Source organism: Populus alba, chromosome 16 (genome assembly GCF_005239225.2).
Source record: "Populus alba chromosome 16, ASM523922v2, whole genome shotgun sequence".
NCBI lineage: Eukaryota > Viridiplantae > Streptophyta > Magnoliopsida > Malpighiales > Salicaceae > Populus > Populus alba.
Genome location: NC_133299.1, coordinates 7,548,511 through 7,569,851, shown reverse-complemented (window position 1 = coordinate 7,569,851; position 21,341 = coordinate 7,548,511). Strand labels below are relative to the sequence as shown.

General features: G+C 29.7%; 1 protein-coding gene across 1 annotated transcript; it reads right to left on the bottom strand.

Moving 5' to 3' along the window:
* Positions 1-11,474: 11,474 nt before the first annotated feature.
* On the bottom strand, positions 11,475-16,059 carry LOC118062483 (rho GTPase-activating protein 4). Its single transcript, XM_035076261.2, has 5 exons — positions 15,416-16,059; positions 13,771-13,891; positions 13,454-13,573; positions 12,890-13,120; positions 11,475-12,323 (listed from the first exon to the last, which is right to left on the bottom strand). The coding sequence occupies exons 1-5, from the start codon at positions 15,829-15,831 to the stop codon at positions 11,712-11,714; spliced, it is 1,500 nt and encodes a 499-aa protein (XP_034932152.1). The 5' UTR covers positions 15,832-16,059; the 3' UTR covers positions 11,475-11,711.
* Between the last annotated feature and the right edge of the window lie 5,282 nt (positions 16,060-21,341).

Here is a 21,341-nt window from a genome sequence, read left to right as displayed (position 1 = left end):
ATTTTTATGGAAATTAAGCCAAATTTTTTTTTAACTGGAAATTGTTTTTCATTAACTAACTTTTTTAATAATAAACAAATACAGGAAAGTTTGAAAAATGATTTTTATAAAACAATTTTCCATCAAATAAATGCCCTTAGATGTTTTTTCTATCCTGTCACATGTATTTTAAAAGATTCAAGAAATCAACACAAATCTTTGCTGAACTCATAATATGTTTTATAAAATACTTATAATGATTGATAAGTCATGTTTTACCTGTAATTATATGATTTTTTTTCAACTATATATTTTATTAAGTTAAAAATAAACTTAATGGTAATTCAAATAAAAACTCTATGTAATTTATTTTTTTTTAATAATTTTTTCCTTTCCATATGAGTTTCCTTTTTTAAAAAGAAATGATAGTAGAAAATCTTATTTGAAAAGCTAACAAACTCCTGTAGACTAGGGTAAAAGAAACAAACTCCTAAGAACTCTAAAAAAACAACTTTGACAGCCAAACCAATCACTAATAATAGTAGAAAATCTTATTTGAAGAGTATGGTATTATTAGGTTTTTTTTTTCAATATCATTTTAATCATTCTATTTAACAAATAATGGTAAATAATTTTATTTATACTATTATATATAATTATCTTCAATTATTAGAACGAAGGGAAAACAAAGAAAAAATTCATTAAATGATACATTTATTCACGGTATGATAACTTTGACTTAATTATTTCCAAGCTGTAGCTATAAGGACTTCTTGTCTCTTTAGATTTGGATCGCAAGTGCTTTCGAGAAGGTAGATGATGTTGATGAAACTGGCTGCCTTTTTCGTCGTTTTGGTAGATGATGTTGATTTCCCCGACTCCATTTCCATGTTGGCGTTTGTTTCCAACCCCTTGTCCGATGCTAATTGTCTGGAAATGATATCATGCATCTATCATAAATATATATTTTTTAAATCCCATAATTAAATAATTAGATGTCAAATTAAAACCCCTAATTTATAGGGTTATATGTTGTTCAGCTACTATTGTAGCTTCTTTAACAAATTTTACTAATCCAGTAGGAACTTTCAGATAAATAAATATAGTGTTTTTTTTATCACATCTAGAGTTGTAATTGTCATTATTCAAATAAAAACACTTCTTTTATAAATATCAACTATTACTATTAAAAATTTATATCTTATTTTCTTTAAAGAAATCAACAAAATTTCATCCTCAACCAGTCATTATTGTATTTTTAGATTATAGGCTGATCGAGTTGACATTTTAAAATGAATAAATATGGAGCTATAAATCTCTAAATTGAGTAGGGTTAGATCCAAATGAAATGTGTGCACTCCCTTTACTAAAATTAGGTGGTCTTCAACAACGATGACGTTAGATTTGCTCTTATAAAGCTTTGAAAATAGTCAACTCAATCATTGATAATTGTAATTTTCATTTCACAAAACCACTAATCTTTTTCACATGTTCATACTTCAAGCCTTATCAATGAGTTTTTATTAAAGATTAGTCATGTTTCTCTGGAAATCAAAAGGCCACAAACAAGCTTCTTGGTCTTTAAATTTAGAAAACTATCAAAACCTTAAAAAATCAAATTTGTTGCAAATTCACTATTAAAAAACCTAAAATATTCCATTCTTTCGTTAGCATGAGCTTTCCTAACAAGTAATTCATGTATTTAACACTATCATATGCCACCACATTGTTTGGGTAAATTAAATTTGAAAAAAACAAAAAACTCAATACGTCCAACAAATAGTTGATTAACATATGCACTCGATGAGATGTGGTTGCGTCATTGAAATCAAAGATTCAGCAATGGGTAATTCAAGCTTGGTAATGATAAACTTTTAAATTATTAAGGAACTCGTGTAATACAGTATCAAATCAAGATGGTGGCTTCCACTCCCAATATATAAGACTGATGCTACATGGTTTAAAAAAAAACACTATTAATTACTTTATTCATGAAAAACTATAATATTATTATATATAAGAAATGGATCCGTCAAATTAAATAATACTAATAATTATTAAGTAAGATATATTTTTCTATATTTTCTTGCAAATAAACACAAATTAAAATTCTATTCATCAATGTGCAAGTTAGTTTGGCAATTCTTTTGAAGTTATCAGGTACTTAGAGTATATTCATTTTTGTTTTTATTTGTATATTTGTTGTGGGGTACAATTCTTAACTATAAAGAGTAAAAATAATAAATTCATATTTTTATTATTATATTTTTTTTGTTTTTATTGATGAATCCTACCACTCAAAACAAACTCAGTAACAAAAATAAATATGCATTGGGTATTTTGCTCCATTACTTTACCTATGTTATAAGTAGTTTAAGTAAAATTAATTATTTAGTAGGTACATTAGTGGTAATAACTTTGGACCAAGAAATTTATTCTTTATATAGTTTTAAGTTTGAGACATGTAGTTGCTAATATAATAGTTATTGAAGGTTTACATGGTTATTAATTTTAGAACTCGTAGGATTAGTTGATAAGGTATAAATATATATGTTAATAAGATATATATATATATATATATATATATATATATATATATAGAGAGAGAGAGAGAGAGAGAGAGAAAAGAGTAGTTTAAGTAAAATTTCAATTCTATCGTTAACATTGTTTCCTTTTGGGAGGTCTTATTGAACAGAACCTTATGAAAAGAACAAAAAGTCAAGGCCGGTTGGTAGAAATAGCCGGTTGGTTTGCAGACCAAATCAAAATGTTTCTTCATAGTAGAAAAATTGATGCAAAATTACATTTGCCAATAAATTCAAAAAACCAAGCTGCCAATCATAATCCAATACTAGATTATAAAGTTAAAAAAATAAAAATAGATTAAAATATTTATCCCACACACTAAGAGCTCTTAATTTTTATTTATTTTATTATAGAACTATCTTTAATGAAATGACATCTTAAATATAATCTTATCTATTTAATTATAAAAAATTCTAATTAAATTTTAAGAAATTAAAAAAAAAGTGAAGGATTGTAAAAAAAAAATAGCATTTGCTAACGAAAAAAAGAATTATTATAATTCTATATGAAAATAAATCTAGAACTGAAAGGCATTTTATGGAATAATATCATATATAATATTATAATTATTTTATTTCAATGATTTTTATATAAAACATATAAACAAAGGTCGGATCAGAATTTAATTTGTAAGAAAAAAAATATGTATAGGTGCTTTTAGTGTTTTTTCTTAACAGCAAGAAATATTTTAGTTATGAAATAAAAATTTGATGCATGTATTTAATAAAATAAATCGATAATTATAATAATAAAAAAACTCATTTATGAAACTAAAAGACAATTATAGATTAAAATATTTGATCCCGTGTGTTGCAGGAAGCCATCAAATTTTTTTCATTTTATTATATGTTAATAATTTATATAAAAAAAACCCAATAATTTATATTAATAAAAAAAATAAACAAGAAAGGGTTTTACTATATCCTTCCTCACATAATACTATTCACTAGAATAATTTTTTCCCTCTTGTTTTATCTAATCTACATTTTGTTTAATTTTATTTTTATCCTTCAATATTAGATTTATTTGAAATTGAGCTTCATAACTTATTTTTAATTTATATTTTATAAAGTTATTTTACACTCATGATCTAGACTGCGAGTTTATCATATTAACTTGAGTTTTTTTTTTGTATTTGACTTTTTTTTAAAATTTATCATTCAATATTGAATTAATTAATAATTAAACTTTAGATTTTTCCTCAATGAATTATGGTGGAAGAAAAAAATATGTGGACTAGAAATAAATTTTTTTGGCAGAAATTTTTTAATTGTTCATGCTATTTTACACTTTATTTTTTCTTTTTTCTTTTTAAAAAAAAATGATCATAAAAGTTGCAATAAAATAAAAAAGAGTTTGAGTATAAAAAAATATATACTATCACACTCCACCGTATCATGTGTTTGGATGAACAGCATGCGGGGTTACAGTAAAAACGTCGTGCCTTCTAGTTTATTTTTATAACTATAATTATTATTTTTTCTATGAACGGCAGGAAAGTTGTCTACTCTGGCACAGTCGGTAGAAATTACTTGTAGAATCAACGGTCAACGTTTTAGGCTCCCATGGTGGAACGTTATCCGAACTTAAAAACGGAGTCAAATTTAGGTAGAGAACTAGATACATGCCCCACGCGATGCCGCGGGTCAATTATTTTTTTCATTTTAAAAGATCTAAAAGTGTTAGGTTTTATTGTAAAGTTATACCCAAAAATCTTAGTTTTGGTTGCATCGCCTGATCCAAGAGTAATGTTTATAATATTAATAATAACATTTAAACTTGGGTTAACCCTTAGCATAAAAGTATCTGGACTACAATACCAGATCCAATAGCATTGGACGTGGGTCTGGCTGCAAGGTCGTGTCATAAAATTGTGATAATTAAATAGATTAGTTAAAAAAAAAAACCAACAGGAAAAAAAAACTAATGAAAAAAAAAAGAAACATATATGAATTAATTGGGTTAACCCTTCAAATCAGGTTAACCCGTCATACCTTGAATTCGCATCATGAAAGTTTGATAATTAAAAAAAAACAAATGAATAGGTTAACCCAGAATTAACTGGGCTAACTTGTCAAATCAGGTTAACCTGTCAAACCCAGAATCCACGTAATGAAAGTTTAATAACTAAATAGAAAAAAATTTAACATTAACAATTTAAATTAAACAAAAAAAATTAATTAAAAAAAATAAAAGGCATCAGTCTTTTCATTGTGGACTGCACTGTGCAGTCCACCGTCAAAGGCATAAAAAAAACTAAAGGCATCAGCAAAAAACTACTTAGAAAAAAATTTAATATTAATAAACTAAATTAATTAAATAAAATTAATTAAAAATAAAAAATAAAAGAAAAAAAGCCTCTAAGAAGAAAAAAAAATACTAAATAGAAAGAAATTTAACATTAACAAACTAAATGAAACGAAAAAAAAATTAAAAAAAAAATTCAAGTTAACTCGTCAAACCAAGTTAACCCGTTAAACCCGGATCCGTGTCATGAATGTCTGGTAACTAAATAAAAAAAATTAATTAAAAATAAAAAAAAAAAATCTGGGTTAACTCGTCAAACCATGCTAACCCGTTAAACCTAGGATCTGTGTCATGAAAGTCTGACAACTAAATAAAAAAAAATTTAACATTAACAAACTAAATTAAACAAAAACATTTATGAAAATAATAATAAAAAAATTAACGGGTCAACCCGGGATTAACTGAGTTCACTCGTGAAACCAGGTTAACCCGTGAAACTCGGGATATGTGTCAAGAAAGTCTAATAACGAAATAGAAAGAAATTTAATATTAACAAACTAAACTAAATGAAAAAAATTAATTAAAAAGAATAAAAAGTAAAAAAAATCTATTTTAACTTGTCAAACCAAGTTAACCCTTTAAATCCGGTAAACGTGTCATGAAAGTCTGACAACTAAATAAAAAAATTAAACATTAATAAACTAAATTAAACAAATAAATTTTGTTAAAAAAAAAACAAAGGAAGAAGCAAAAAAAAAATCACAAAAAACATTAAAAAAAAAACAGCTAAAAAAACTAAGACAACTTAAAAAAAAAACAAAAAAACGCCTGAGAATAAGTGTTTTATTGTGGAAATGAAAAAATTAATTAAAAAGAAAAACCAAAAAAACAAAATCTGAGTTAACCTATTAAACTTGGAATACGTGTTATAAAAGTTTGAGATAGAAAAAAATTTAACATTAATAAAAAAATTTTATTTTTAAAATATCCTTAAAAAAAAACAAAGAAAAAAATAAAGAAAAAGAAAAGCAAAAAGTAAAAAAAAAATCTGAATTAATTGGGTTAACACTCAAAACCAAGTTAACCCGTCAAACCAGGGATTCGCGTCATGAAAGTTTGATAGCTGCATAGAAAAAAAAATTGATGGGTTAACCCATAATTAATTTGGTTAACCTATGAAACCAGAAAAAAAAATTCGGGTTAACCCGTTAAACCCGGAATGCGTGTTATAAAAGTTTGAGATACAAAAAAATTTAACATTAACAATTTTTTTTTTTAAATATCAATTAAACAAAAACAAAGAAAAAATGAAGGAAAAAAAAAACAAAAAGCAAAAAGGAAAAAAAAAAGAAAAAAAAAGACAACTCAATTAAAAAAAAAACAATGAAAAAAAAAGAAGCAAAAAAAAAAAAATCGTGAAACAGCAGGGATAGTGTTTTACTGTGGACTGCACAGTGGAGTCCACAGTAAAACACTAATCCGTTTTAGTTATATTTCAATAAGACCCTCTCAATTTGTCCGTCTGCGGGGTGCAATGGACCTACATAATGGCAGAGGCTATTGATAAATAATAATAATAATTAAAAAAAAAAAAAAAAAAGCAGAAGATGTCCACAAGCCATTAGTAGGAGAAAACTACGAAGATGTCCCTTACGGAATGGTGATAAATATTAAAAAAATAATATAAATTATATTTTAAAAATTTTATCTAATAATTTTAAATTATTGAATTAAGATAGTTTTTTACTTGATATAGTATCAGAGCTTTAATAACCAAGCGGTCACGAATTTGAATCTTATCATCCTTATTTATTTGATAAAAAAAAATTAAACATAAGATAATATAAGTTTATGTAAGTTTCAAGTTCAAAGTGATTTTACTTAAAATGATGTGTTAAAAAATAATATAAATTATATTTTAAGATTTTATCTAACATCTTAAGTTATGGGATTGAGATTGATCTTTGACAACAAAGTCTTGAAATATTATAAAAAAGTCATCGTTTATTTTAAAAAATTAAATTAAAACTAAAAAAACAAAACCAGCCACCATGGTTATGTGGATGCCACTCGTCACTTTATGAAAAATATTAAACAACAAGATCAGGATTAAAGATAAAAATATGCATTTCATTTTTACTTTCCACGATGTGTGAAAAACTAGTTTTGTTCCTAAGTTACAAATTTTTATATATTTGCTCCCTGGTGCTTGATGATTTTATATTTAAGTTTTAAACTTTATTTTATTTATATTTTAATTTTATGTATCAAGGAAGGAAAGGGAAAGTTACTAAAAAAGAATAAGAAAAAAATATTTAGGGTGTATTAAGGAATAAGAGAGAAAATTACTTAAAAAAAATTTTAGTTATTCAAATTATAATAGAGGATAGGGACAGATGTTGGGGTATGTTTAAGATTGTAATAATAGTGATAGTTTTAAAAAAAATTTACTTAGAAATATATTAAAATAAATTAAACTAATAAGAAAATATAAAAAAATTTATTTTAAAATAAAAAATTAAAATTTTAAAAAATAATTTACACCTCGTTCACAATAAAAATGCAAAACCGTTCTAATTAGCCAACACATGCGCAGAGTCCTCAGCATGTGATTTGATCTCATAAGAACAAAATCTTCTCCTTAGGTTTATTACGAGAGGTGCAACCTTTAATTTGTTATTAATTTTTTTTATTTACAAGTTAACAATTCATTCTTATCCCTTTTATCTTAATCTTTTAATGGTTTACTCTACTGCATTATAGCCCATATAATAAATATTTAATTTGAAAAAGAGATTTTAAGTATAGCTTCATAAGAAAGATTTCATTATCTATTATTTATTATCTCTACAAAGTAGATTAACCCTACTAGGAGTAGGATTAGTACTGAATTTATTATTAATTTTTTACAAATGAATAATAAAAGAAATTTAATTTCTTGAAAGGTTGCTACTTCTGGCATTGGCACAATTTTGTTGTGCCCACAGAACTAGTATTTATTTTTTTATTATTATGATAGTTGTTTATTTTTTTAAAATGTTTTTATTTAAAAATATATTAAAATAATATTTTTTTTAATTTTTAAAAATTTATTTTTTATATCAACACTTTAAAATAATTTAAAAATATTAATAATTTAATTTAAAATAATAATTTTTTTATTATTTTTTACAAAAAGACTCTCTAGGCATAAAAACAAACCGAGCCTTATTCATTAATGTTCTTGACTTCTTGTAGTAGGAGGTAGGCTTCTTAATTATTGATGTCGACAGGGGTAGACCTCTTAATTATTATTTTAAAATATCCCACAATTTTAAAGCTTTCCGCTTTCCAGGATCGTGTAATAATAATCATATCTTTTCCTTGATTTCTTTGTTCTTTTTCTTTTTCTTTTTATTGGTACTGGTGATCAAGCTTTATTGCTCAACAATTTTTAGAAAATTAAATTTTAGGTCTCGGATTCAAACATAGGATGCTGTTTTGGTTATAAAATTTGCATTGATATTAATTAGCATTTCTTATATGAGAAAAAAAATTAATTGTATGTGAAGCTTTGACATGTTTATTAGAGCTTAAAGAAATTAGCATAATTAAATGTGTGTTTAGTAATGTAATGGAGATAAATATAAAATGAAAAACAATATATCCAAATGAAAAATAAATATAAAAAAGTGGAGATAGAGAAACATGTGATCACCTCCTAGAGAAGTGAAAGGGAGAAAGATGACCAGATTGGTCCTAGCAGCCCACCGGAAGGCCTTCACAGGGTGTTCTTCTTCTGGTGACTTGGACATGGTGCTTGCTTCATATAGAGAAATGTCACGGAGAAGGAGGGGAGGAAATATATAGCATGACGTTTACAAAAAGAAGAAGGAGATGTTGCTGTGTAGATTGTAGACAAGTGATGATATCATTGGTGAGCTAAGGGCATTATTGTCGCTTAAAAAATATGTGATGTTTGTTTTAACATTTCAAAAGTATTTTTTAAAAAAATTGAAACTGTTTTTTCTTTACTTCAAATTAATATTTTTTTTGTATTTTCAAATTACTTTAATGTGCTGATATCAAAACGTCGTTGTTTTATGTTTGATCCTATGTGCCCAGAGAATGCTATGTGTGTCTCCACTTTCGGGCCTCACAAAAAAATAACATGTTTTTTCCTCTTACTTTCTCTCTCATTCACAGAGCGAAGAAAGCGAGCTTTGCCCTAGTTACCGCTATCATTGGGAAACTCAAAGAGCTATCGAAGGAAAGGGATGCAGTCTCCCCTTGGTTTTTAGAGAGGAGAAGGCAAAGAAAAACGACGAAGGTGACCCAAATCAAAGATAGCAAGTCCTCACCAATCAAGCAACTAGAAGATCAAGCGCTACACATATGCATATACATACATAGTTATGATATGTCCAAATGAAAAATAAATACAAAAAAAATGGAGATAGAGAAACAAGCGATCACCTCCTAGAGAAGTTGAAAGGAGAAAGATGACCAGATTGATCCCTAGCAACCCACCCGAAGGCCTTCACAGGGTGTTCTTCTTCTGGTGACTTGGACATGGTGCTTGCTTCAGATAGAGAAATATCGTCGAAAAGGAAGGCAGGAAATATATAGCATGACGTTTACAAGAACATGGAGGAGATGTTACTGTGTAGACTGTAGACATGTGATGATGTTATTGGTGAGCTAAGGGCATTATTGTTGCTTAAAAAATAAGTGATGTTTGTTTTTACTTTTTTAAAAAAAATTTGAAAAAATTTAAAAAAAAAATTTGTTTTAAATTAATATTTTTTTGTGTTTTCAAATCATTTTAATGTGCTAATATCAAAACGTCACTGCTTTACATTTGATCATATGTGCCTAGAGAATGTTATGTGTTCTCCACTTTCAAGCCTCCCAAAGAAAAAACGTGTTTTTTCCTCTTATTTACTCTCTCATTCACAGAGCGAAGAAAGCGAGTTTTACCCCAGTTACTGCTATCATTGGGAAATCCTAAATTGAAAGGGATTTTTGAAAAAAGAGAAATATAATAGAACAGGCCTACTCGACCACGACAATTACTAAAGTTAGTCACTTGTATTGCTACAGGTACGAGATATATCAATCGTGATACAATCAAAGTATTGAAAAATTTCATGATAAACATTTTTGTGAAGTATATAAATGTCTCACTTGTCATACAATTCTATCTAAAGGAAAAGACTTTGGGGGAAAGTTGAATAGATTGACACATAATAAGTGTCTAAGACTTTTTAAGCTTAACAGCTTCTTGATGAATAATGGTATAAGCATCATCCATAACAAAAGTCATCAAACTCAATGATAAAGATGACAAATTGACTAGCAATCACTAGTATCTCTTAGACTTGAAAAGTAGGTGGCAACCACGTCAATTAACCAAGACCTAGTTCATTAGGATGTAGTGTATAAAAACACTGGTAAGAAAAGATGATGCTAATTCATCACCTTACTAAGAAAACATGTTTTGGGATTCAAAATACATTATTTATGTGGCCAATAATCAATAACAACAACAACAACAAACACTTGTCATAATACTAACATATGGTTATAACAATCAACTATAAACACGATCATCACAAGACAAGATTAAGCCTAATCCAACACGATAACTAGCTAACTACATTGTGCAATGGTCGATTTGATGATTGATTTGAGCATAAAAAACATGTCATATTCCTTCATTTATGCTAAATAATGAAATATGAAGGGCATTGTTTATATAAAAACTAAACAACAACATGTGGTGGCCCAGTGGTAAGAGCTTGGGACCAAGAGGTTTGCTCCCTTTGTGGTCTCAGGTTCGAGCCCTAGGTTGCTCATATGATGGCCACTGGAGGCTTACATGGTCGTTAACTTCAGGGCCAGTGGGATTAGTCGAGGTGCGCGCAAGCTGACCCGGACACCCACGTTAAACTAAAAAAAAAAAAAAAAAAAGTTATGCACATAAAAAATTAGTGAAGAAAGATGGAATAGACTATCAACCAATGAAATTGATCATCAACTAGTAAAGATAGCTAATATCAATAGTCAACTATCAACTAAAGAGATTAAAATTCATATTAAGCAATCCATCAATCAAGTCATATTCAAAACATGAGTCTTTAGTAGTTAAACCAGTAGATATTATAAAACTGATAGAATGATACACGTAAGTAAAGAGTATAAATTGTACTAGGATTTAAAGTCTAAAGTCTTTATTTGTTAATTACCATTTATATAAGATTAAGCTTTTACATCTAAATAAAATTCTATTATGTAAATAGCATCAATCTCATATACTCATTTTCTTTATATTTAATTTATTAGATTATTATGATTTTGCTAGTTTAGCTACACTTTCTTTTGAAACAGTTAAAATCAAGCAAAATTCCCCCCACATTCTATTTGATTTATGAGGTTGCCTCCTCTCAAAATTCAGTTCCTAATTATAATTTCTCCTCGCTCTCGAAAGAAGAAATGAAGAACTTATATATCCAGAAATTATCAAATTAATTAACAGTTGTTTATCTCTGTTCACTGACAACTTTGTCAGCCAATCACTTTCAGAAAATAACAGGGCAGGCTCGGTAAAAAACATCGTCCAACTTTAGTATTGTTACGCTAATTAGGAAAAAGCTACTGTAGAAGGCAGTTCAAGTCTGGAATTCAGTTAAAGTTCTCGTAGAATAGGAATACTTCAATTGATCAGAAGCTGTACTGTGAAAAAACTATGTTAGAACCGGTTAAGGAAATATAAACATGAAGCACCAAAAGGTTAATGAATACCCAGAAACACTCGCAAAAGCACACTGAAAACCATACAAAACATATAAAAAAGAAAACACACAACAATGCCAGCTTGTCGGGCACAAGCTGGCAGCCTGGTACAGAACTCACATCCTTCAGCGCCAAGCTTCAAATAGTTCTGTCTTTGGATTTATGCGACCTACGATGCCAGTTCCCTTGCCCTTCTCTACAGGCCCAGCAGCTCTAATTATTGGCTGCTCCTTCACCTTCCCTCTTTTGAAATATGAAGCACTCGATTGACCAGTTTGGCTCTTGCAACTTTTTGCTTGGACCCCTCTAGTTTTATATGCAAGGCCACCCTCATGGTGTTCATTTTTAAAGGCATTCACTTGAGATATTACTTCACAAGGACAATTATCAACCAGAGATCGCTTTCCTACAGAAATGTTCTCAATAGAACTTAAGAAACTAGCAGATCCATCCACGGAATTGGAATCATCTTGAATAGGTTGAGACGGGCTCTCGAGAGCAGGCTCTCCAGCAACAAATGACTTCTCCCATTCATTCTCCTCAGTGGCATCTTCATCCTCCTCACAAGATGGCTGGGAAGCGTTCTGGTGCCCATTTTCATCAGTAGGCTCAAGGCGGGAAGCTGGAGCTGATTCTATCACAGATTCTTCTCTTTCTCTAAGCGTCCTAATTATAAGATTCTTGAGAAAATTCATCACTTGAACAGCGTACATCAAAGCTGTTAAAGGATCAGACATCTGCAGTCAAAGAAGTAGGCTGTCATTGAACTATACATTACCAAGGCTACAGTTTATTGGAGAATATTTGGCAGCTAGACTGAAAGAAGATTTTGTGTTTCCTAATGTCAAAGCTAGAGACCAAACAGTAATTGAGCGAGAAATTTTTTAATATCATAACTGCTGCAGTTGTCGATAGAGAAGGTTTTGGCATTGGTCTGGAGTTGCTCACTTCAAAAAGGGGACCATTGCTTATGAAGTTGCATCAGAATGCCAAATAAGTAGGACTACATCGTTCCTGTATGCAGTAATTCTAATTGTATGTTTTGATCAACTCGTATGAGTTTTCCAATTAGAAAACAAGTACATAATTATCCTTTCACTAAGCTAAGGGAACCACTAGTTAAAATAAAATTCATATTCTTCAACAATCTGGTGTCAGCGCAGGATGGTCCAGGAAAGATGGTGAATGCATATATGGCCACATATCCTAGTAGGAATTGTCTATGACACACTGAAAAGTCAGTTTATTGCATGGAATTGGCTATTGGTATTTCCATACAGAAAAATAGAGAAAAAATACGCACTTGAGTCATGTTTGGTGCAAACACCATAGCAACATTGCGTGCATTCATCTTGTTCAGATGTTCCATTTGCGCAACATCAGCCATCAGGTTTATTGCCCAGTCAAGTAAAGCAGCTTCTGTGTGGGGAAGGAGCCTTGCAAGCTGAGCACACTCCTCTTCTGACTGACATTGCATTACCTGCTCTGGTGAAAGAGAGTCCAGGACACCGGTTGGAAGTTCTCTAAACCAAGCCTACAGAATCACCAATACATAGAATTAATGCAAAATATCTTGTCAGCTGGGGAGAAGAAACACACAGTTCATATGAATCAGTGGATGTGCACAGGGGTTTGGATATCAGACGACCTTCAATGGTTTTAATTTCAATCCAAAAAAAATCCGAAAGCTCAAAGCCAAACTGGGTGGCATTGGAAAAATAAAAATGTTGGTAAACGCCAAAAATCTAGTTACAGAAAAAAAAATCAAAACCAGGTAGGAATGTTGAATTGGTAAGTGGCAACCTTATGCTTGCATGCAACACGATCTCATAGAATGAAAAACAATAAGCAAAAAGCCACATTGTACCTTTATCAGGCCTGCCAAGCAGTGCACATCAACGCCCTCTGGGATCACTCCCTTGTTTAATTGGTCCCTGACATACTCCTCCTGGCTGTTACCTGCAGTAATTCTGAAAATTCCTTCTGCCTGCACAGTCCAGTTTGAGGATCTGATGTCTGTTTATTCCAGATATTTACACAGGCATCTAGTTTTCATATAACCAAAAACTATGCCCAGAAGTTGAGCCCCTACACTAGTTGAATTGTGCTATATGTGCACCTAGGACATATTTGGTTCAACTATAATTCATCTGGCACACATGAACTGGAAGAAAGGAAAAATACCTGCAAACCTCCTTGGGCATACAAATGTCTCTGCATCATCAAGAGTATTGTAGGCACGCTATTCCCTCTAGAGTCATATGAAAGCTGCATGGACTCTGTTGAAACCCCAAAAACAGTTGCACTACAAATGAAGGATGCTTAGTCAATATTTAAACATTAGCTTAGACACTGTTACAATATCAAACTGGAGAAACTAGCATCTAAATATCTCAAATAATTATGGCGATGGAGAACAAAGTCCAGAAACCTTGGCTGTTCCATGAAATTTGACATAACAACACATATAAAAGTTGAGATTACTTTTCTAGATAGACAGACTGCTAACATATAAAAATAAGTTCTTGTTATATTGGGTGATAAAATGAAGGAATAAGATGACAACTAACAATTCAACAGATAATACCAAGAAACTAATCTGTTGTAGAATAACCTGAATACACACACAGATTGCACCATGTTAAGGCATAAGCATGGAGATCCTTTTCTAGTAGGCCTGGTAACTTGATAAAGGTTCAGGCAGTTCATCATTTTTCACGTTGGCAAATGTTGGCCAATCACCTAAGTCTACGAAATGAGTAAAAAAACTCTTGGCTTTAAATGCCTAAGAAATAACTAAACAATATAGATTATCTCGGAATGGTTGATAAAATGTTTTATACATAGCAGAATGGCTAATAGGCAGTTAATGAAGACACAAGCCATGGGCAGAACACTATCAAGACTCAAAACTCCACAGGATCTGGCAACAATGGTGCTAGCACAGATTTAAAGTGGCCAATTTCAAATGGTCAACCAGAGGCAACATCAGTATAAAATGCTGAGGTTTCTGAAAATGAGTTTACAGAGCAGGCAAAGGATGAAAATTCTGTATGACTGTCAAATATAGAGAAAAGGTGAAATACAGATAACTGAAAAGGGCTTGCAAGGAGAGAAAGTATTCAAATTCAAAGGTTGATGGAAGTGGAACTTTACGCGTAACATGCAACAGGCTTCACCAACAGAAAATCATTGACATATTCCACCAATGCTCACCCAGTTACGCCTTATGATTCAAAGAGCTACAACATTATGCACATGCAGCAGCCCCAAACAATTGGCAAACCAGAAATTTAAAGACTGTACTTCGAAAAATTGAATAGCGACCTGTAAGACTAGAGTTCTCTGCAATGTCTAAGAGCCTAAGAAAATGATGAAACATGGAAACAATTAATTGTTACAATGCCAGTTGATAGGTGCTAATACAATTTGACTTGCTACAGTGATTCAGAATTTAACCATGCTAGATTGCGACTTATACTTAGATTAGTGGAGCAGTTCTCTGCTGGTTTTGTGAGTCAAGTGCACTCCAAATTCCAAATAATTTTTACAATATTACTTTTCCTGGTGATATGAGCATCTGCAGAAACTTTTCGAGAAAATGAACATCAAAAGAAACATATTTAACAAAATAATAATTTTATACTACAAATAATGAAACCCATATCAAAAGTTTCTCCAAAATTAATCATCTACTAACAACATAAGATTAAACATCTAGAAGTTATACCAGCTGTATGTCTAAAACCAAAAACAAACCAAGCAAGCAGCCAATTAATTTAGCATTAAGGGAAAAATAAAACCAAACAAATTTCCTTCCAAAACTAACCTCGCACTAGGGGCTCTCCTGGGAACCTCAGGCTCAAACTCAACAGGCAAACCAAGAAACCCATTAAACCTATCAAAAGTAACATGAGCAACATGCCTAACATTAGTCGGCACCCCAATCTCCATTCTGCAAAGGTCTTTGCTCCCAGTACTAGCAGTAACACTACACCCAACAATAGACCTCCTAAAAGCAGCCACCAGAAGTTCCACGATTGACACTTGATCCCCTTCTCTCTCCCTCTCTTTGCTCTCTTCTTCTTGGTCTAATATTTCACGGGGTCTATTATGAGGGCGGTCTTGTTGTTGGTGCTGGTGTGGGATATCAACATCATTGGTGCTGACAACACATGGTGTAGAGGTGGAGCTTGAAGGAGAAGGGAAGTGATGAGAAGGGGATGATTGGAGTACTTCAGTCATTGTTGTTAATTTGAGAAAAAGTTAGAATTTTTTCTCAAAAGAATGAATTTTTTTCTCAAAAGAATTAAGTAAGAAACAAGAAATAGGGCCAGTCTTTTTTTCTTTTTTTCATGGGATCTATTTTGAGAAGGGTTTTTTCTCGAAATTTTGTTTTTATATGAGGGGTCAAGCCCAGAATTTTGCTGTAGAGTTGGATTGAAGGAAAGGTATTGAGTTGGATTGTTGTAAGGTAAGACGTGACTATCATCACTTTTGTATTTTATATGTTATTCTCTCTTTCTAATCTTTAGCTTGGCTGGCTCTTGAGTAGTTTTAAGTTTGAAATAGTAACAAAAGTTCCCATCTATGCATTTTTTTTTCTTTTAAAATAGCATGGTAAATTTAAAAAAAAAACTGAATTAATAATATAGTTAAAAAGAATTATTGAAACAGCACATTTTATTAAGAAAACATTATATTTATAGCTTGTCACTGTGAATAAAGACATTCAATAAAAAAAATATTAAATGAACATGAGGAAGGAAAGAGGTTTAAAAAAAAAATATATATATATAATATATATATATTAAAGATATTTCAAAACTCTAATTATAATACCATCCATATTATTGAAAATATTTCAACAAGATAAATTCAATAATATCAAAAAAAAATCACCAACAATGATCTAAGTAAGTCACATTTATCAACCAAAATCAAGTGAGCCACCTCTAAAGCTTTGATATGTCACCGTGGTATTTTTTGTATATGTTTTCTTTCTTTTGCCTGTTTAATATTTTTTTATTAGATGTTGCTATTTTGAATAACAACAAGCTATAAATCTTGTATTTTTCAATTATAATATGTACAAATCATGTTATTTCATCAATATTTTTTTAAAAATGTTCTAATAACCAAAAATAACCCTTTAAATCTTTGCTACTATATTTTAGAGAGAAAGAGAAGATAACGTGTTGTAATTGCGTTTCAAGTGGTTTTTCATGAAAATTAAAAATAAAATTGTTTAAAATTAATTTTTTTATTTTTTTTTTATTATTTTAATATGTTAATGTTAAAAATAATTTTTAAAATATAAAATGTAAAATATTATTTTAATATATTTTTAAAAAAAATATTTTAAAAAATTATTATTATTAGATTTTTATACAGGAGAGAATGCAGGCCGCTCAGTCTTTATATATACCAAGTCCTCTTGGAAAAGCAAACCTCATCCACATTGCGATTACTACAACAAATATAAAAAAAATCAGTGAAATAATATTATTTAAAAAAAGATTTAATGAATTAATATATTTTTACTTTGTTGTGTTTTAGAATAATAACATTTAATAAATATCATGTTTCTGAAACACGATAACTTAAAGACGTACTATTATTTGACACAATTGATCGATCGGTTCGTAATGATTGGTAAAACAAGTCGTTTGATTCCAAAAATAACAAGGGGAATCTTAAAATTGCCAAAATCAGGGGGCCTCGATGAGATTTTGATATCTAAAGATTTAACGGTTCATGTAGCAACTCAATAGATACTATAGGGAAAATACCCTCTGAAAATTCCAGTAAAAATTTGAGTGTGCTCCAACATTCAAATAAAAAATAATGTTCTTTTTCATCTATTATTTTAGTATGGTACGACCAAATCTCATATTGGACATAAACTTATCATACTGGTCCATAAATGCATCTATTAGGTCATCAATGTCATCTATTTGTGGCAAATCCTCATTTAGTTATGACAAACTCATATTTAACTGCTTAGAATCACTCATTATCATAAGTCTGACTACATCATTGATATTGAAAAACAGAGAATAACTACTGTGTGAATAATAATTTTTTGATATTTTAATTGAAGTCTAAATTTTAGTCTACAAGTTAGACAAAAATATATACTTTAACTCCTATAATATATTTGGAAGAAAAGGGTCATAAAATTATGGTTTTTATGTGAAATGGTCGACCGGTTAATACAACTGGACTCAATTGGCATACTGATTGAGTCAGATGACTGGAATTTCACCTTTTCATGTTTCATAAACGTGAATTTACTTATCTTGTCGCGCTTAAAAATAACAATATTTAATAAATGTCACATTTTTTAAATGTGACAACGTGAAAGTATGTTATTTTATTAAATCTTTTTTAAATGGTGTTATTTCATCAATTTTTTATGTTTATTGTACTAAATTGACAAAAATAAAAACTTGTATCATATAAAATAAAATGACGCATCCAATGAATTTTGAATAAAATGTTTGTCCAAAGGATCTTCATGGTAAAATGAAATAGAGTTCCATGACATGTTTGTTCTTTTTTTCAAAAATTTGGCTCAACCCACAAGGGTGATTCACCAACACGACAGATAGGAAAACAATTTGTAAAATCATGATTCGAATTTCATGTATTAAGGTGTTTCTGCATCCTTCTAAGCTCATCAATCATGCATGAATATAGATTTTCATTTCATTATCCAACCTGTGTCCAGACAACGACACAAACTGGATAATGAAATGAAAATCTATTTCATTATCCAGTTGTTTTCAAAATTACAAAGTTGATTATGTTGACCCAGAAAAATTCAATCAAAAATTCAATTGTAATTCGTTGACTTTTGTTTTACTAAAACAATATTATTTTAATTTTTTTATAAAAAAATAATTAACTCAAACTATCCAGTTAAAATCTAAAATCTGAATTTTAGACCAGACTAGCTACCAGATGAGGTTTAAAAAATATGCTTTTATACATCAAATTCGATAATAAAATAGATTTTCATTTCATTTCATTTCATTATCCAGTTGTTTTTCCTCGTTGTAGAGGAAAAACAACTGAATCTGTGATTTGATTTTAAGAAAATGAAGAAAGTCACATGCCTTGAGTAAATTGAATAGGTTGTGAGAAAACCAAACAGGTCATTAGTGAGAGAGGTTTTAAATTCTAATTTCTATGATTTTAATTAACATGGAAAGACAGGTAAGTCAGTGGGGCCATCTCTATAAAGAAGGCTTGTCTTCGGTGTGAGGCCAAAGTAAGGAAAGGACCACCTTAGTCCCAGGCTTAAACTCTTTATAGTATTTTACTGTAGAGATGTCAACATTTAGGTCCCACCAGTTACCTAACATGAAACACCAAGGTTCTGACCAGCTCAAAGCTCTTAGATTTTGTCTTGTCATCCTGTTTATTTTTATATTTTAAAAAAAAAATTAAAAAAAACATTATTTTTGTTTTAATTAATATTTTTTCTGATATTTTTAAATTATTTGATGTATTGATATCAAAAATAATTTTTTAAAAATAAAAAATATTATTTTAATGCATTTCACAAACATATTTCTAAATAGCTTAGTGAAAAACGCAAAGCAAGCTAGCAGGTAATGAAACACCAAGGTTCTAGCTATCATCTGATATTGGTTTGCGGTGATTTTTATTTTTAAATATTTTTTTAAAATATATTTATTATGAAAAAATATAAATATTTTTTAAAAATATTATACAATACCAAAACACTCGGGGCAAAGTATATAAGAAATTGCCTTGAAATCTATAACAGGAAAAAAAAAAAAAAAAACCTATTTAAACAAGTCTACAAAGAGTCTTTGCAATTATGAAAGTAATTAACAATTCAATAATATAGGTGCACGAAGCACTAACTTCTTATTATTAGGACTACTCCATTCTACTTCCATGTCCCTTTCGCAAGAAAGTATAAAAAGATATCTTGAAGAGTGGAAATAATAAAAAGGAATCACTAAGGCGATCCATAAAAGACATAACCAGGAAGACAATAGAGATAAGATATAAAAACAAGATATAATTATGTTTGTTATTTATGTATAAACTAAAATAATTATTTTTATATTTTATTTGTTTATGATGGATAAGATAAAATAAAAAATGAAAACAATTTAATTTACCCTTAACATGTATTGTAATAAAAACTTATATATTTTAAAAAATAATTAGATATTTTATTTTTATTTTAATTCATATTGAATGTTGAAATTAATAATATTATAATAACCTTAGTTATAAAACCCGAACTAGTTCGACATGTCAACTCAGGACTTGAACTGGTCTGGAATTAAAAAAAATAGAGGAAGAATTGACCTAACCTACGACTTGGTTTAACCCTCCCGACTCGTAACCTAGATATTGCCCTGGGTCAACTCGTGAGTCGGGTTTTAAAATTATAATAATATCACTTTTATTCTTATGTTGATCAGGTCAACCCAGGTTAACTATGTCGACCCATAACCCAGGCTGACTATGTTGACCCGTAACCCAAGCTTTGCCCTCGTTGACCCCAAGTCAAGCTTAAAAACTATGATAATAATCATTTTTATCTTTACATTGACTCGAGTCAACCTTGGATGACCCTCCAAACCAGTTAACTAGGTCTTGCCCTAGATCACTTCTCAAGTAGAGTTTTAAAACTATAATAATAATCATTTTTATTCTTGCATTGAACTTGTTCAACTCGAGTTGACCCTTTTAGTTTGTTAATCGGGTCTTGTCTCAAGTCAACCCTCTAATCGAGTCTTAAAATTATAATAATAACCATTTTTATTCATACATTGACCTAGGTTGACTCTTTTGACCAATGACCCGAGTCTTTACCTTGAGTTAAATCCTGAGTCGAATTTTAAAATTATGATAATAATTATTTTTATTCTTATATTGACTCGGATTAACCTAAGTTGACCCGACAGACTCGTGAATTGGGTCATGCCTTGGGTCGATCCTCGAGTCAAGTTTTAAAACTATTATAATAACTAATTTAATTCTTACATATAATCGAGTCAACTTTGGTTGACATTTCCAATCAATGAATTGGGTTTTGCCCCGGGTCAACCTCCGAGTTAGGATTTAAATCTATAATAATAACTATTTTTATTCTTACATTGACTTGGATTAACCCTTTCAACTCGTGACTTACCTTTGGTTAACCCCCGAGTCAAATTTTAAAACTATGATAATGATTTTTTAAAAAATTAAAATCATTATCATTTCAACCTAGGCTGACCTTTTAACCAATGAATTAGGCCTTGCCCCGAGTCGACCATCAAGTCGAGTTTTAAAACTATGATAATAATTATTTTTATTCTTATATTGATCTAGGTTGATCCTTTTAACTCATAACCTGGATCTTGCTTTTAGTCGACTCCCGGATCAGATTTTAAAATTATGATAATGATCTTTTATCTTTGCATTGACTTAGATCAATGGTCAACTCGACTCTTGCCCTAAGTTGATCCTCAAGTTAAATTTTAAGACTATGATAATAATTATTTTATTCTTATATAAACTCGAGTTCAACCCGAGTTGACCGTCTCAGCCATGATCTGACCATTGCCTTAGATCAACCTCTAAGTTGGGCTTTAAAATTATAATAATTATTATTTTTATCATTACATGTCTTAGTTGAATACTTTTGAGATTGCGAGTTTTTCACAAGGTTATTTTAAAAATAATAAATAATAAATATTGCCTCTAAAAACATATTCTTT

Bases quoted from the DNA above. Each gene is read 5' to 3' on its own strand.
- LOC118062483 (XM_035076261.2), bottom strand. From the start codon at position 15,831: ATGACTGAAGTACTCCAATCATCCCCTTCTCATCACTTCCCTTCTCCT. The intron at 13,121-13,453 runs GTACAATGTGGC...GTGATTCTGTAG, and splicing joins GCTTGGCAGGCCTGATAAAG to GCTTGGTTTAGAGAACTTCC. The intron at 12,324-12,889 runs GTGCGTATTTTT...CTTTGACTGCAG, and splicing joins TTGCACCAAACATGACTCAA to ATGTCTGATCCTTTAACAGC.